At 37.0% G+C, this 17568-nt stretch overlaps 5 protein-coding genes across 5 annotated transcripts; 1 reads left to right on the forward strand and 4 right to left on the reverse strand.

Moving 5' to 3' along the window:
- Positions 1–1260, forward strand: GCK72_019463 (uncharacterized protein; the record flags this gene model as incomplete). Its single annotated transcript, XM_003115233.2, has 2 exons — positions 1–750; positions 796–1260. The coding sequence occupies 2 exons, from the start codon at positions 1–3 to the stop codon at positions 1258–1260; spliced, it is 1215 nt and encodes a 404-aa protein (XP_003115281.2).
- Positions 1261–1342: 82 nt separating this feature from the next.
- On the reverse strand, positions 1343–2736 carry GCK72_019464 (uncharacterized protein; the record flags this gene model as incomplete). The annotated part of the gene is made up of 3 exons (XM_003115224.2): positions 1343–2058; positions 2108–2566; positions 2613–2736. 3 exons carry the CDS (start codon positions 2734–2736, stop codon positions 1343–1345), a joined length of 1299 nt encoding a protein of 432 aa, XP_003115272.2.
- Positions 2737–7531: 4795 nt separating this feature from the next.
- GCK72_019465 (uncharacterized protein) lies at positions 7532–7961 on the reverse strand (the record flags this gene model as incomplete). Its single annotated transcript, XM_053733033.1, has 2 exons — positions 7532–7596; positions 7640–7961. The coding sequence occupies 2 exons, from the start codon at positions 7959–7961 to the stop codon at positions 7532–7534; spliced, it is 387 nt and encodes a 128-aa protein (XP_053581946.1).
- Positions 7962–9067: 1106 nt separating this feature from the next.
- On the reverse strand, positions 9068–10100 carry GCK72_019466 (uncharacterized protein; the record flags this gene model as incomplete). Its single annotated transcript, XM_053733034.1, has 5 exons — positions 9068–9150; positions 9195–9527; positions 9652–9834; positions 9877–10022; positions 10069–10100. The coding sequence occupies 5 exons, from the start codon at positions 10098–10100 to the stop codon at positions 9068–9070; spliced, it is 777 nt and encodes a 258-aa protein (XP_053581947.1).
- A 2229-nt stretch (positions 10101–12329) lies between these two features.
- GCK72_019467 (uncharacterized protein) lies at positions 12330–13521 on the reverse strand (the record flags this gene model as incomplete). The annotated part of the gene is made up of 4 exons (XM_053733035.1): positions 12330–12367; positions 12413–13042; positions 13097–13242; positions 13307–13521. The coding sequence occupies 4 exons, from the start codon at positions 13519–13521 to the stop codon at positions 12330–12332; spliced, it is 1029 nt and encodes a 342-aa protein (XP_053581948.1).
- Positions 13522–17568: the final 4047 nt, after the last annotated feature.

Raw genomic sequence — 17568 nt, forward strand, 5'->3', positions numbered from 1 at the left:
ATGACTTCTCAACACGTTTTCTGTCTTTTACTCCTGGTTGCCACCGTGACTGCCTGGGCCGATTATGGCGACCGTCAGTTCCCGAAGAAACTCTCGTACTCGGAAAATTTGGCTCTTCAACAATCCTGTGGTCGTGATGCTCATTACCGTACCAAAGTTCTCAATGGAGATGGACCTCAAGACTACCCATGGGCGGCTGTTGTCAATGTCAAGGGACTTCTGACTGCTTCTGTGATCTCTCCACGTCATATTCTTTTGTTCAACGTCTTCGAAATGGACAAGGAAGGCAATCGTACTATTCTCAACGATACGAAAGTCATTGAGACTGGATACTGTGATGATGACAACGACTGGGTTCTCCCAAAAGAAGTTCATCCACTTTTCCATGTGAAGTTTGTGAATGAGCAGTTTGGAGAAGCATCTGCCAATCGTATCAGAAGAATTGTTGCTCTTTCTGGATGCGACTTTATCGACCCGTACAAACCATTGATTCTGGAATTGGAAAATGACTTGACATTTGACAAGACTCATGGAGCTATCTGTATTCCAAAGAAACAAGAGGGATCTTCGGTTTCTCTCGTTGAAAATGATGAACCATTCACCGTTTTCGGATTAGGACCAAAAGGAAAGATCCTGACTGCAGCTCAATTCACCAAGAAGGAATGCAACCAAGAAAACAGAGGAAATGAACATGTATACAACCATGTCTTCTGTGGAAAACCGGTTAATGCGAGCAGAGGATTGTGCGCTGTAAGTTTTGGGTTTGAGAATGCTGAGAACACTTTCTAATTCCAGGGAGATTTCGGAGGTGGTGCAATTACCAACATCGATGGCCGTAACGTCATTGTCGGTGTCTACGCTGAAGGAAACGTTCGTTGCGATAACGCTCCACAATACCACCAGGAACCAGAATTCATTGACATCACTGCCTACGCCGGAGAAATCTGCCGTCATACTGGAGTCTGTCCCGATGCCGTCGACATCTTGGGAACATCTACAGACGGAGTTTACATCCCAGGAGAAGAAACTGAAACTGAAACAACTGAAGAGTCGTACGCCACAGAACCATCCACCACCGAATCAACTGAATCTCCTGAAACCGGCTCAACCTTCAGCTTGGAGACCATCATCGCAGAAACCTACGAGAAGATGAAGCTCAACAACTGCTCCGCTAATGAGCACAAAGAGGAGCAACCAAAGGAGATTCACATCCACATCCATCTTGACAAGGATGCAAAGGTCAATATTGATAACTTCTAAGAGTTTCCATGTCAACCGTTAAATGAATGTTCAATTATTTATTACCAAGATTGATTCCCACACTCAGAAGAAAACAGACAAATTAGATTGCACGTTTTCCTTGCTTGTTCGGACCTTTTCGGACGACTTCAATGTCATTCTCGTTTCCAGATTTTCTGAACTTTCCGAGCTTGATATGAATATGAATGTCATCCTCATCTTCCACTTCACATAATGTCACATCTCCGTTCTGTCCCGTTCCCTCTCCGGTGTTGTTGTTGTTGCCTCCAGTAGTAGTATAATTTGGATTTGTAGTGATTCCTCCAGGAGCCGAAGTGACACCATAATCAGTTCCGCCCGATCCATCTGGTCCAAAAGTATGCTCCACATCTACATTGATCGGTGGTCGGGTGAATGGAACAGTTGGAATGTATTTTTGAGTAGTTGTGGCCTCCGGGGCTGGGGTAGTTGACTTCGGAACGTATCCTGCACAGACTCCACTGTCCTCACAGATTTTCTCAGCGAGTCTTGTCATGTTGGCGAACGTGTACACGGTATTCTCATCAGCCTTGCTACACTCGTATGGTCCATCCACATAAACTCCAAAAGCTCTAACTGATCCAGAAATTGTCTTGACAGCAGCCCCTCCGAAATCACCATTGCAAAGAGGTTCTTGAGCCTTCACACAGAACAATTCATCGGACGGAAATTCGCAGGGAACTTCGGTAACTTCGGTGTGACGGAGCGTGGCATCTATCACTTCTCCACGATTGTCACCGAATCCATAGAAAGTGAAAGGAGCAGAGGGACGCTCCTCGTCTGGAAATTATAATTTTCGTAAGGATATAAGTGCAAAACATTAACTTACATCCAACACAAATCGGCTGGGCTCTCAGATCATCCGTGATTTGCTTTTGCAGTTCGATAACTGCCACGCGGTTCAGATGATGTGGAGTCACGCATCCATTCAGAATTCTCACACTTTTAACTCCCAATTCCTGCTTTCCGGAGAATCTATCAGCTTTCAATGTATCAGCGTACACGGAAACTTGTCTAGCATATTTTCTTGGCAGAACCAAATCGCTTCCGGCAGCACCACAAAGATCTTTCTCCAATTGTTCCATGTCATGACGATACACGATGCCACCAGTGGTGTTGGTGAAGAAAAGGCGGTCGTAGGAGATGACGTGACGGCTTGAGATAAGAGTTCCAGTGGTATAAACGGTATGGTTCAAATGATCCGGGATGTAGACAGCAACACTCCATGGAGATTCACCAGAATGAGCAGCCTCTCCGTTGAGTACTTTTCGAGAGTAATGACCCACTTCTGAAAGTAACCTTCAATTAGAAAAAAAGAAACAGTTTGAACATACCTTTCATGTTGGATCCACAGGTTTCCTGAAGAGCTTTATTCTCCTCATCGTTGAATCGGAAGGCGTGGAAACCCGAGATAAGAAGAAAAGCTACAAGAGCTGAAGGGAAAAAAAAAGAAACCATTGAGATGGTATGTGAAGAGAGGGGAATCGGGGGTATATATAGTGTGTTTTAATTCGATTAGACCCTGAAGCCGGGGCTTGGGAACGCGATAGTTTCGGTTTTTATTGCTGCTCTCTGATCATTTCAATGGCTTATGATCGTTGTGAATTCGAAGAGAACAATGAAAAAGAAGGAGCTGAAAAATTTATCAAAATTGGAGAAACAATACAGATTCTTATTAAATTGGTCATACTTCAAAATAACAAGTAATAATAGGTTCTAATTTGAACAAAATTAAAATACAAAAAATTAAATTGCTCATTTTTGAAAATAATATTTACAGTGAATATTGATTTTTGGAAACCCATTTACTTTCCCAGAGTCCGATTGGTTGTCTGAAATTAAGAATTACTTATGGGCACAAAAAACAAATATTGAGCGACCTTTCTGGGGTGTGAACATCCTCAAAACTTCTTTTCGATAAGCTTCATGAACCATAATAATGACACAACTCTCTACGAATCCGTGAATTCCAAAAATGACAACACACATATTCATCATTCCTTGTGTTAGGCTGTCCATCAAATATGAGATAACCAATACTAAATAAGTGATCAAGAAAACAGTCGTAGGGACCCCAGTCTGAACAACGATTCCAATGAAAAAGTGTCTCTGAAGTTTGCGAGTTTTGGATGAAGTGATAAAAGAGGGAACGACATATAGGTGATAAATCAAGCATCCCATAAAAAACAGAATTTGAGAAAAATCAAAGAAAGCGAGTATTGGAACAGTGAACAAAGATAGGAATTTACTCCAAAAACGATCACAGAGCAGAACGAATACAGGCTCAGTGAAGAACTCTTTCGTTGGACACGGTGTACTACTGAGAACTTCCAATTTTGCAGCTTCTTGATCTTCAGGAAGTTTGAATATAAATGCCATTATTTGGGTATGCACCAAGTAGTTTAGTAAGTAGTAAACTATTCGATTTCTCTGATTTGTAAACCTGTATTTGTTATCTTTGAGGGAACTGCTTCGACTCTCGAAAAGATAAATCAGAGATACTGCCATTGCTGCAAATTTTTCTATATTACCACAACTTATTTATTTATTGATTCATTGGGACGAAAGGAAAAAGATATAGATACAAAAGACTGGAAACGGTCCCTCACGAGACAGTTTCGAGTACTTGATGAAGAAACTTACCAATGACAATCATCATACCTAGAAGAACCAGAATGAACAACGGAATAGGCAACAAATTGAAAAGACCAACTCCAAACATTGTACACGTTGGAAAAAATACGTAAGGAGTGCCAAAAACACCGATGCTGATGTCCAATAGAGTACTAAAAAAGTGAGTGACCAACAATGGGGTTTTCACACATTTCATGCTCTTGGGAGTTTTATAAAATATCAAATAAAATGTTAGAAGTTGAACTGGAAATGCTATTAACTGTGTCAGGTGACTACAGTATGCCAACCCTTGCCACGAACCAAGAAAACTGTCATCGATGTCACACTCAGTGTAGTTGATTGAGTAATATTCTTTGATAGTTTTAGCCATATTTCTCACAGATGAGGGAACACTGAATTCAAAAAGGTAAAGCAGCAGACTTTGCCTCTGTTTTTTCTAGAATCCTGATTTTCATTTCCTTGTTGACGTTTCTCAGAATAACACGACATTCTCGGAAATATTCTAATGATGTGTTTTTGTGTCATCTGAAATATTCTGTATGAAAACGCTGTCTGATATTTGAATCATCACCAAACTGAGTACTTGAAATAGGCAGAAAACAATACGTCAGTAAAATTTGTCAATTCTTGCTGTTTACTTTATTACCAATATATCAATTATTATATAAGAAAACCGGAATTTGGAAATTTTTAATTTTGATTAACAAAATACGAAAAACTTAAAAATTCCTGTGATTGCTCACAGGAAAACTTCTTTTTTGCAAAAAATTGCATTATACCTGAAAATTCAACGTTTTTAGACAGAAAAAGTTGCAATCAGACCAAATGTAGATAGTTCTGTTGGGGAGTTCCAGTAAAATAGCAACTATGCGTTGTTTCCAGTTTTAACTAAGATAAAGCTTACGCTTTCTGAAACTTGACACCATTGATAAAATAAATACGTGAACTTTATTAGAAAATCAGAAACACAGAATAGGCAATATCGCCAACTCTGTGAAAAAAATTAATTGAAGGAAAAATATAAAAACACGTGAACTAAACAGGGAGAAAAAGGCTTCCCAGAATCGGCAAGCTTGCCGATACTGTTATTAAAGAAAGATTCCAAAACATTTAGAAACGTGAACTCGGTGTCAGTAGAGAGAGTACTTCGTGGATAGAATAATCGGTCCTCGAAATCGTGAAAACTGTCGATAAATTATAGTAAATGCCGAATAAACAAATGAAATGGGTGTCCTTCAAGTCTCGTTGTCTGAAATAATGAGGATTTATAGAAAACTCTGGTTTCTATTACTAACCTTTGTAAAGTGTTATTCCAATTGTATCAAAATGATTATAGTGATAAACCAACACTTATATTTATTGATTAAAAAACAGATAAGAACACTGATAGCTTGGGTCCTGCAATATGAACTTGTATTATGTATATATCTCACCTGTCCGAGAGAAGAACGCTTTTTGAATAGTTTTCCATTGAGATAAACCAAAAATAAAGAACATTGCTACCGCTGAATGAGAAATGAATTTTCTTCGCATTCAAGTGAGCATCAGGGAATGAAATCGCTGGAAAAATATCAACGTGCCCTAGATTTAAAAAAAAACACAGTTTTAGAGCAATGTTCTTTATTTTTGGTTTATCTCAATGGAAAACTATTCAAAAAGCGTTCTTCTCTCGGACAGGTGAGATATATACATAATACAAGTTCATATTGCAGGACCCAAGCTATCAGTGTTCTTATCTGTTTTTTAATCAATAAATATAAGTGTTGGTTTATCACTAAAATCATTTTGATACAATTGGAATAACACTTTACAAAGGTTAGTAATAGAAACCAGAGTTTTCTATAAATCCTCATTATTTCAGACAACGAGACTTGAAGGACACCCATTTCATTTGTTTATTCGGCATTTACTATAATTTATCGACAGTTTTCACGATTTCGAGGACCGATTATTCTATCCACGAAGTACTCTCTCTACTGACACCGAGTTCACGTTTCTAAATGTTTTGGAATCTTTCTTTAATAACAGTATCGGCAAGCTTGCCGATTCTGGGAAGCCTTTTTCTCCCTGTTTAGTTCACGTGTTTTTATATTTTTCCTTCAATTAATTTTTTTCACAGAGTTGGCGATATTGCCTATTCTGTGTTTCTGATTTTCTAATAAAGTTCACGTATCAATAGAGTTGAGTGATTATAATGTTTGCCTCATTATGAATAGGAATTGAGTGGAGCACAGAATAAATAGATATTCGGAAAAAATGTGTTATCTCTGATGAAACTCCCGAAATTTCCCATAATTATTGAGAAAAAGCGATTTCGTAATTTTTCTTGGTGCCCCCAAGAAAATTTTGAAAACTTTGATTTGTGAGTGACAAATTAAAAATTTCCAAATTCCGGCTTTCTTATATACTAAACAGTACAATATAGAAAAAGCAATAATTATTATTCATTATATTACCAATGTTTCATCGAATCAATAGGCACGAAAATCGGCATACTAGAGCACAATATGACACTTCAAGGATGTGAGGTAGATTGATCCGGAACTAAGTCGGCAGCACTTTAGAAAAAACTCTGCATACTATAGACAGGATACGAAATAAGGGTATAGAAAGATTAATGGAATAGGATATGACACAGATGCTTGGAGAACATCTTTCAACTATCCGAAGAAGTGAAGAGGATGCTGATGATTCTCCTTCTCGGATCTTCTTTTATACCAATTTTTCGGATGACGGAGACAGGTACTGAGGTTCTTTATCAATAGAAATTATGGAGATTAGAGAGAAATTAGAGATAAAAGGTTAAAAAAAACAAAGGAGAAAGATAAGAAGAGGAAGACCTGTCCTCCTGTTCCAATTCTGTGATTGATAAGATCATCATTTCTTTTTTTACTTGCAAAGCGACGCTTTTTTTGTCCTCTTATCTTCAACGTTGTTTCAACGACACCGTCACATCAACATTAGGATATTACACATTTTCCATCTTGATAAGGTCGTGGAATAGGAAGTTTGTCAGAACTATTCATCTATATTCAACTAAGTCGCTGGAAACTGGAGTTTTTATAAAAAAACTGCTGCCATGAGTTAACCTACACGGTTAAATGAATCACCTGAAACAATTGCTTTATAGAAGGGAGTTTCCATAGATTTACTCACATTTTGTAAACCACATCAAGACAGTTCTTCTGTACGCACCATGAACGAAGATCACCGCGAAGAAAAGACATTGCAATACGTGCAGTTTGAATGATAGTACACTTCTACACTTTTTGTCATTTCAAAAAATATCAGTTTCGAAATGATATTCTCTGTTTACTGAACTAGATTTTCATGATTCGAAAAAACCGAATCTGACTGGGGAAACATTTCCTGATAGTTAATGTAATTAGTCAGAAGAATAATTAGAAATCAGAATCGAACACCAGAGTGTGTTCAAAACTAAACAAAAAAACGTCAGGAATAACAAAAAGTTGAAACTAAATATCGAAAACAAAGAGGGCAAAATTGGAACAAAATCTCATTCATTTCAAGGAAAGTGCAGTGAACCATCAAACAGCTGGCGTTAGATTTATGGGGAACATCTGAACAATCTAAAGGGAAGTGATTCATTTATTGACTTTTATTGTGTAGTCCAGGCTGAGACACCTGCTTCCACGTTCCTTATTCCAGCACTGGTTCGACTATCTGAGATAAATTTATTTTTGGCAACTCACAAACTTCAGCTCACTTTTCAAATATTTTATTTTGCAGAAAAAACTCAAAACAGCTCTTCTGTATGCTCCATGAATCAGAATGATGACCAAACTCTCGACTAAACCATGTACTCCAACAGTGACTATGCACATATTTATGAGTCCTTGAGTGACTCCATCTGTGAGAATTGCAGCTATCAGAATACTATACGTGAGAACAATAAGTATCAGAGGGACAACAGTTTGTACAACAATTCCACAGAAGAAGTGAATTTGATACTGTCGAGTTCGAGCAGAAATAATGCAAGATGGTTTGATGAATAGGTAATACACAATGCATCCGATGTAAAACCACATTTGTGCAGTCGTTATAAATATATAAGAAGAGAAAATACGAAAAATTAGAAAATTCGAAAAGTTAGGATCTGAGAAAACAACAAAAGTTGGTTCAGTGAAAAACTCTCTGGTCGGACACGGCATGGTTTTCAATGCTTCTAATTTTGCGAAATCTTGATTTTCCGGAATATTAAGAAGAATCAGAAACGTGGGGGTATAAACGAGATAGTTGACTGTATAATAAGCTAATCGTGTAGTTCGATCCTTCATTCGAAACCTGTTAGTGTGAAGGGCACTGCTACGGCTCTCAAACAAGAATATCAGGGATATGGCCATACCTGTACAAAGGCAGTTTACAGTTTCTAGCAGAACGGTTGGGAAAATAACTCACTGAAAATGACAAACATTCCTGGAATAATCAAAATCACTATAGGTATACCCAATGAGTTGAGAATTCCACATCCAAAAAGTGCCCCATGGGGATAGAATAAGTACGGAGGGGACAAAGTTCCGAAACTGAAATCCAGTGCCGAACACCTAAATGTTTTATTACTTTCCCGAGAGTTATAACCCAGACTAACCAAAAATGAGAAAATAACAGTGGGCAAACCATACACTTCATGGCACTGGGAGTTTTGAAAATAATCAGATAAAACGTGAGAAGTTGAACTGGACAAGCAAATAATTGAGTCAAATGACTAGTATAAGCTAAACCTTTCCAAGAGGCGAAAAAACTGTCGTCTCGTTCACAACGGGAATAGTTGGATGCATAGTATTGAGCAATAGTTTTAGTCATTGAAAAGCTCCGAATATTTTGGAAGTAAATGCTCCAATGTCAGAAAATTGGAAAAGAAAACCAAACGCGTCATTATGTCTTGAGAAAAACATGCGGGAGGCATTGAAAAACATCTAATTAACATTATTTTTCAGTGAATTTTTCGTTGTAAAATTCTTCAGTTTTGTCGTGTTGGAAGAAATGGACAATGAAGTCTTAACATTCTATTTATGATTCCAAAACTTGTTGGTATTGTTACAAGGGCGCTAAAACATCTTTTTAGCGACTGGATCAGGAAAAAGTTTTATTAGAGAGAAAGTTAAGAATTGAACTGAAATTGTTTTATGATTTCTTAGTTCTCAACAACTAGATTCAGGTGTATCGATAAACTGATTATATTTTGCACACCACTTTCTTCGGAAGTGACGCGATTATCTGTAAATTGGAAATAGTGTTTTAGATTCATGTAACCAACCAACCTCTTCGATACTTTAATTTTCCGAAAAGACTTTTAACGGCGGCCCGATATGGTGCATGTATTGAAATAATAGCCAAACTCTCCACAAGTCCATGGACACTGACTGTTACAATACACATATTCACAATACTTTGAGTCAGTCGATTCATCAAAATTGCAACAATAGAAATGGCATAAGTAAGTACGATAACAAACAAAGGGAGCACCGCTTGAATAACAATTCCGATGAAAAAATGAATTTGATATCTTCGAGTTAGAGGGGACATGAAAACTGGTTTCACATATAGATAATGGACTGAGCAGACAACGAAAAAAACAATTTGAACTGTTGTAACTAAAATGTAGGATGACATATAGAAAAACACTATAAAGTCGGCCCAGACTCGATTTGAAATCAGAATATACATATGTGGGTTCCGTGAAAAACTCTCTCGTTGGACACGGCGATGATTTCAAACTTTCCAGTTTAGCAGCTTCTTGATTCTCAGGGATATTGTATAATATTAGTACGATTGGAGAGTACAAAAGATAGTTGAGCACATAATATATAACTCTTGTTCTAGTTCTTTTAATTCTGAATCTATTGTTGATGATTGAACTGCTTCGGCTCTCGAATAGATATATCAGTGATATTGCCATGCCTAAAAACTTGCAATTTATGTTAACAATCAGGATGTATTTACTTAGGATAACTAGTAGTCCAGGAATGATTAAGTATATGACAGGGATCTCAAAAATATTCAAAAATCCACATTGAAAAAGAGCACCATGAGGGTAGAAAATGTATGGCGTTGCTAGAGTTCCGAAGCTAAAGTCCAAAGCAGCACACCTGAAAATATGAGATTTTCCTAGGAGATAGATAAACGAACACTTACCAGAAATGTGTCACCAGTAACGGTTGTTTCATGCATTTCATAGAATGTGGTGTCTTGAAAATAATAAAATAAAAAGTAAGAAGTTGAATTGGACAAGAAAATATTTGGATTAAATGACTTACGTAAGCTAATCCTCTCCACGAACCCAAAAAACTCTCTTCCACGTTACAGAATGTGTAGTTGGTTGCATAGTACTCAGAAACACTGCGAGCCATTACTCTTTGTTTTCAAAGAACCAAAAAATGAGAAAAGGAAAAAGGCAGACAAGATGCAAGAGAATAATAGTAAGAAACAGGCAAGAGAATAATATTCAAAAATGAGAAATTTACAACCTAGACTTAATAATTAGATGTTTTTGTTCCTTTGGCGCTGAATCATACCGTTGTTGAAGTGTCAATTATCTGATAGTGAAAGAAAATGAAAGAAATTGAGAAATACGGAGAAATAAGGAGAGTTCAGTTACAAGAAAAAGATTACAAAAGAAATCATACTGACTCAAAGTATATTCACAATACTTTGAGTCAGTCGATTCATCAAAATTGCAACAATAGAAATGGCATAAGTAAGTACGATAACAAACAAAGGGAGCACCGCTTGAATAACAATTCCGATAAAAATATGAACTTGATATTTTCGAGTCAGAGGGGACATGAAAACTGGTTTCACATATAGATAATGGACTGAACAGACCATGAAAAAAAAGAAAATTGAACTGTTGTAACTAAAATGTAGGATCGAAAAATCACTATTTTTCAAAAAAAAAATTCATAACCTTGAAAAATGGTCAGAACTTGTTTTCAAAACATTTTTATATTATTATGTTATGTTACAAAAGCATTTTCTTCATTTTGGTAGAAGAATATTCGTTCTGGACACATTTTTCCAAAATAGTGATTTTTCGTCAAAATGAGTTCTAGAGTTTTGAGTGGAACTATCCAAAATCGCTATTATTCTATGAAAGCTTCTTATATTTCATTACCAGACACATGATTGACATTTCCTAAGCGTTTCATAAATAAACGTTATCTGAGCACTGAGATACACGCCGTCAAACTCTGAAACAGTAAGTATTCTGAGAGGTCAATTTTCGAACAGTGTCCAACATTGTCTATCGGAGTTGAAAATGAGGGAAAACATTTGAAAATACTCGAAAACGACATAAAAATATATATTTCATTATTTAAATGAATTTTTCGTTAAAAAATAATTCCGAAAAATCAACTGAAAATCGGATTTTCGAGGGTGTCCTATCCTTTTTGCACGCCCGAAAAAGTGACTTTCTGGTGGTAGGTGTTTATGAAAAATGGTAAGATGACGGAAATATGCACCCGGGGGTTATTTTATACTCTGAATCGAATGGCAGTGTCAGATTTTTCATAACTTTTTTCGTTTGCTCAGGAGGCCCGAAATAGAGGGGTGTCCTATCCTTTTTGCACGCACTGTATGTGGGTTCCGTGAAAAAAAACATCACTAGAACGGATACTTGGTCCTTACTAAATATGACAAGGAGCCCCGGAACCATCAAATAAATAATTGATCGTTTGAAAAAATTGAGAAATTCGCATTGAAAAAGAGCACCATGTGGGTAAAACAAGTAAGGAGTTCCTAGACTTCCAAAACTGAAATCCAATGCAGAACACCTGAAACAATTAAAGAAAAATTAACAGGGTTTTTCAACTATCAGACGGATATAACCTAACCAGAAATGAGTTACCAGTAATGGCCACTTCATGCATTTCATTATACGAGGTGTCTCAAAAATGATAAGATAAAAGGTACGAAGTGGGACGGGGCAAGCGAACAGTTGGGTCAAATGACTTGTATATGCTAATACTTTCCACGAACCCATAAAACTATCGTCCCCTTTACAGTGTCTGAAATTAGTAGAGTAATATTCCGCAACACTTTGAGCCATTCCTAAAGATAAAATATCTAAAGGTAGGAAAAATAGAAAACCACATTGCTAAGGTTTTGCTGGAAGCCGAAATTAATACTTGGACGGAGACAATTTCTTGTGATCTGATTAGCAAGTGTTCTCATTCCTACGGTTGTTTCTAGAACAAAAAATAATTGAAAACTGAGAAAATGAAAAGTTTTATTTTTGAGGTCTTACGAATAAAATTGACCGAGCTAGTTTGTTCGGATGAAAATACAACTAAACATTGGAAATTATTCTGAAATCTTGAAAGCACCATACCACATAGTACTTTGACAAAAATAAGAGTTATTATGAAACAAATATGAATTATTTGGTATTGATATTATTTCCGCACCAAGTCTGATTCCGATGGTTTTACTTCTAAAATAATAAAAAAGTTTTTGAGGCGTTCTTTCTGTTTCTTACTATTTTCAAATTTGAAGAATCCGAACAGTATTCTCCGATAGTGTCGATGTACCATAATAATAGCAATACTTTCCATGAAACCACGCATTCCATAAACCATAAAATAAATATTTGTCAGTCCTTGAGTTAACTTATCATGCTTTAATGCCACTGTAAGTACTATATAAGGTAATGCCATGACGACGAATGGAATCATCGTTTGGAAAACAATTCCGATGAAAAATCCACGTTGGAGGCGTCTGGTTTGAGGGGAGACTTCACTGGTTGGTGAGATGAACAGATAGTATACAGAGCAGAATGCAAAAAACAAAAGTTGAGAGAGAGCAAGAATAAGGAAGATAGGAACTACATAAACTATCACAATTTCAGCGTAATAGGAATCAAGAAACACAAAAGTTGATTCGTTGAAGAATTCGGCTGCGGGACATGGAATGATTTTCAGTATTTCCAGCTTTTCACTCTCTTGGTTTTCGGGAACTTTCGTGACAAAAAACAAAGAGATAACAGAGTTGAATATCACATTTCCAAAATAATACTTTATTCTGGTTCCATTCTTAGTTAGTTTGAATGTGTTATTTGGAATCACACTGGCACGACTTTCAAATAGAAAAGTCATGGCTGCACCGCTACCTGAAAAGGAAGAGAGGGGAGTAATTACTGTGATTTGTAGTTAGAGAAATTTACAGAAAATTGAGAGAGCCATTGCAATCATTTGAGCTGTTACAGGGATCCCAATCCAACTGAAAAGGCCAACACCGAATAATGCATATGAAGGGAGAAATACATATGGGTTTGCCAGAGAAAGAACGTGAAAATCTTGAATTGAGCAGCTGAAAATAGAGAACAGTTTTATAGTCTGGCATTGGGTGGAATGTCGTATGTAGTACAACTCACAATATATGAAATATAAGCAGTGGAACTTTGACAGAGTTCATCATCATCGGAGTCTTTTTCAGAATGAACCAACCAGTTAGGAGTTGAATCGGTAAAGCAATGCACTGGATAACACGGCATGGATAGGCCAAGCCTTCCCATGAAGCTAAGAAACTGTTGTCAATTGTACATTTTGGATAGTCAATAGCATAATATTCAGCAAGTGTTTTAGCCATGAAACTAAATAAATGCCTAAGAAGGAAAAGGGAAAAATAAATAAAAATTTGTCATGGAAAAAGCTCCGTTTCAATTTCATTACATTAACCAATATTTGGTTTGCCCTCTCAGGTGATGTTTTAGAAGTCAGAAGTCAACCAGAACATTAAGAATTATTGTAGTACCCCCAGGGTGCACAACCGACGATAAAATCACACATGTTTAAAGTAAGCATTATGAATTAAAGCTTGAAATCAATCAAGAGATTGATAAGTTTCATTTAGCCTAGAACGGAACGGTGGTTGGAAAACGTGTAATTATTTCTTCTCCTATTTTAGCGTATGTTCGTTAAAATGTCCTCAGAAATATCAAACATAAGTACATACATGATTCTACACAAGGTTTGAGAGAAACTTCAGTTGATTATAACGTACAACAACATCTTTTCTATTTCTAAATCTCTTTCTTTTCTCAATCTCCTCACAAGTTTTCATTATTCATTCCCATAAATGTTAAGCTCCATTTCTTGCTCTTCAACACAACAAAAAGTACGAGAGAGAAATAAGTCGAAAACAACAAGCACATTTTCATTTTGTCTCTCTCCGTTGAACCGAGAACATCAACATTCAAATCGGCTTTCCATGACGTTGAGCACTTTCTATTTTTGAATCCTGCTGGCTCTCGTTGTCATGTGTTATTCCTATTTTGGATGAAGATTTTGAGTTCAGTAAAACTAGACTCTCGAATAATGAATAACAACATTTCAGCGAGAACAACAAATGCATGAGTTCAACTTGACAAATTTCGCCAAGTCTAGGCCAAACTCTGCGGCTGTACAAGTCTAGGCGCAACCTTACACCAGTCTTGGCCCAACTTTGGGTGATCAGAGCCAATGATAGAGGGTCACCAAGTATTGGCCCAATGTTGGATATTGATTTTCTCTTTGCCAGTCACTCATTTAATTTTTTTTTATTTTTCTTTTTAACCCATTTTTACGAGTTTTCAGTATTTGCCTTGTTACATTTATCATTCCGAACTTTGTTTCGCAAGTATTCAGATTTGTATGTTTTGAAACTTCAGAGAAACTCAATGGGTTCACACCGGAACATCACTTTCAGTGAAGAGGACAAATTGCTCCCAAAAAACGAAAACTCGGATTCGCAAAAGTAGCAGTATTTCTCGGTGAGCTAATAACAATTTGTAGTTCCAAAAATTTATAATTTTATTTCTACAGAACCGAGAAAGCTGTCAACTCTGCTCAAAGAATCATACGGAAAAAACGGAGGGGAATTTCAAGAGCACCACCAATGGAAAGCTAATAAATGTGAGAATTTATTCTTGAAATTATGAAATTTTATTCTTGAATTTTAAAGCTCATAATCAATCGGATTTCTGGACAACGTCTACATCACCTATGTTATCATCCCCATCATCTTCACCTACATCAGATCCGAAGGAATAATAACTGACTCGTTCGAAATATGTAATTTTTCTTTGTTTTTATCATGATTGTCCTTCTTTTTTTGTTTTTTTAATCTAATAAATTTTTGAGTTCTATTGAATTATATTAAAGCAAAACAGGAGAAAATCAATAAGAAGCTATTAAAGAGCCTGGACTGCGCTTTCACCAAGCCTCCCACCAGCCATGGCCTGCTTTTACTTAACACTTGTAGGAGATCTAGACTTGTGAGAGGCTCGTGCTAGACTTGGCGACACTTGCCGAGAATGACTCATGAAAGTGGCAACACCAATATTGTCACCGGAATCTTAAAGGAGGTGAGAACGCAAAAAAATTGTGATCGAAATTGTGATTGAGAGGTACCCACATTTATCACAGCCTCGAGTGGGCGGCCGCGTTCTCGGCCGCGTAGCTCAGCCGGTTGCGGTTTTGTAACCATGCACGTTCGGTCATGAGTTCGGAACCCCCAGTTCAATCACTTACCGAATTTTGAGGCCAAACTTTTTTTTGAGTTCTCACCTCCTTTAATATATACAGTCGAACACAGGGGGAGCAAGGAGAAGCCGATAAAGAGCCGATAAAATTTCACTTCCTCAATGTGGATAAGACACGGCATTCGATAAAAACGTTGAGTGTGAATTCTCTTCATAATCAGTACAATTCTGCGTTTCATCTTTTTAATTCTGCACGCCCTTTGAAAAGATTCAAACTCTGTCCTGCTGTGTATGTTTAGCTTTGAAGTATAAGTGGCAAGTGTCCTTCTTTCAATAAATAAATTGAAATCGAAAGAATTCGTTAAGAAACTCTCAAAGATGAAACGAAAATTCCAATTAAAAACGTGGCCAGAAGAATTACAAACGCGACCTTCCTCCGTGACATGTTCTTAATAAAATAATCCACGACAAGGTTAAAATGTGGCAACTTGTCGCTGTGGTACTTCATACAATTCGCAACCAGTTCTTAGTTTAGGAATATTCGAGATAGCCTTCTTTCTCTCTTGTTCTTCTCGCTTCAACGTTTGACTGATTAGTGTGAGTTTAGCTATCTGGGATTTTCTCTGTTTCCAGGGCGAATGGTTATGATCGGCACGTGGTCCCTGCGAGTATCAGGTAGTTGTCTAATCAGAAGAGTAATCTGATTAGAATGAGTAAATCTATCGAGTTACTCCTACGATCTGGCTGTAATTGACCATATCAAACTGAAACATTCTCAGAATTAGGCGTTCTTTACAATTTTCTGCCGAAGAAGGCTTCATAAGTTGATCCTATGAAGGATTTTCTGTTTCCAGGGCGAATGGTTATGATCGGCACGTGGTCCCTGCGAGTATCAGGTAGTTGTCTAATCAGAAGAGTAATCTGATTAGAATGAGTAAATCTATCGAGTTACTCCTACGATCTGGCTGTAATTGACCATATCAAACTGAAACATTCTCAGAATTAGGTGTTCTTTACAATTTTCTGCCGAAGAAGGCTTCATAAGTTGATCCTATGAAGGATTTTCTGTTTCCAGGGCGAATGGTTATGATCGGCACGTGGTCCCTGCGAGTATCAGGTAGTTGTCTAATCAGAAGAGTAATCTGATTAGAATGAGTAAATCTATCGAGTTACTCCTACGATCTGGCTGTAATTGACCATATCAAACTGAAACATTCTCAGAATTAGGTGTTCTTTACAATTTTCTGCCGAAGAAGGCTTCATAAGTTGATCCTATGAAGGATTTTCTGTTTCCAGGGCGAATGGTTATGATCGGCACGTGGTCCCTGCGAGTATCAGGTAGTTGTCTAATCAGAAGAGTAATCTGATTAGAATGAGTAAATCTATCGAGTTACTCCTACGATCTGGCTGTAATTGACCATATCAAACTGAAACATTCTCAGAATTAGGTGTTCTTTACAATTTTCTGCCGAAGAAGGCTTCATAAGTTGATCCTATGAAGGATATTCTGTTTCCAGGGCGAATGGTTATGATCGGCACGTGGTCCCTGCGAGTATCAGGTAGTTGTCTAATCAGAAGAGTAATCTGATTAGAATGAGTAAATCTATCGAGTTACTCCTACGATCTGGCTGTAATTGACCATATCAAACTGAAACATTCTCAGACTGAAACATTCGTGCAAATAAAGGTTGTAAAAGCACATTAGCAACGTTTTCTGATAAAAACTTTCCTGATACTAAATTGGGTAAAAGCCTATTTAAAAGACTGAGTTTGTCTGAAACATTCCTTGGTTAGGTAAATAATAGCTGGATCCAAAAAAAGTAAATTTTTACATTTGATGTCGTATGGTCTTTATGGTTTCTTTTGATTTGGTCACTTTGTTTTCACTTTACTTTTTTCAAGTATTTCAAAGACTTTTTCTATCTTTGCGCCTTTTCTAAAAAAATTGAAATCTGAATCCGTGTCTCTCCTGATTTCCTGATTGTGGTCCGAATGGTCTTTCATCTGAAGAATACTCACACTCTACTCTAAAATGACACATTCTCCCATAGGAATTGAAACTTCAAAGTTTGAGAGTATCGAGTTTGGACTTTTTATTCTTCTCTCTAACACTGGTCTAACCGACACACAGACAGACAATTTCTGTGGAAGTTTAGAACTTGTTCGAAAAAAGA

This window comes from Caenorhabditis remanei, chromosome V, assembly GCF_010183535.1.
Source record: "Caenorhabditis remanei strain PX506 chromosome V, whole genome shotgun sequence".
Taxonomy (NCBI): Eukaryota; Metazoa; Nematoda; class Chromadorea; order Rhabditida; family Rhabditidae; genus Caenorhabditis; species Caenorhabditis remanei.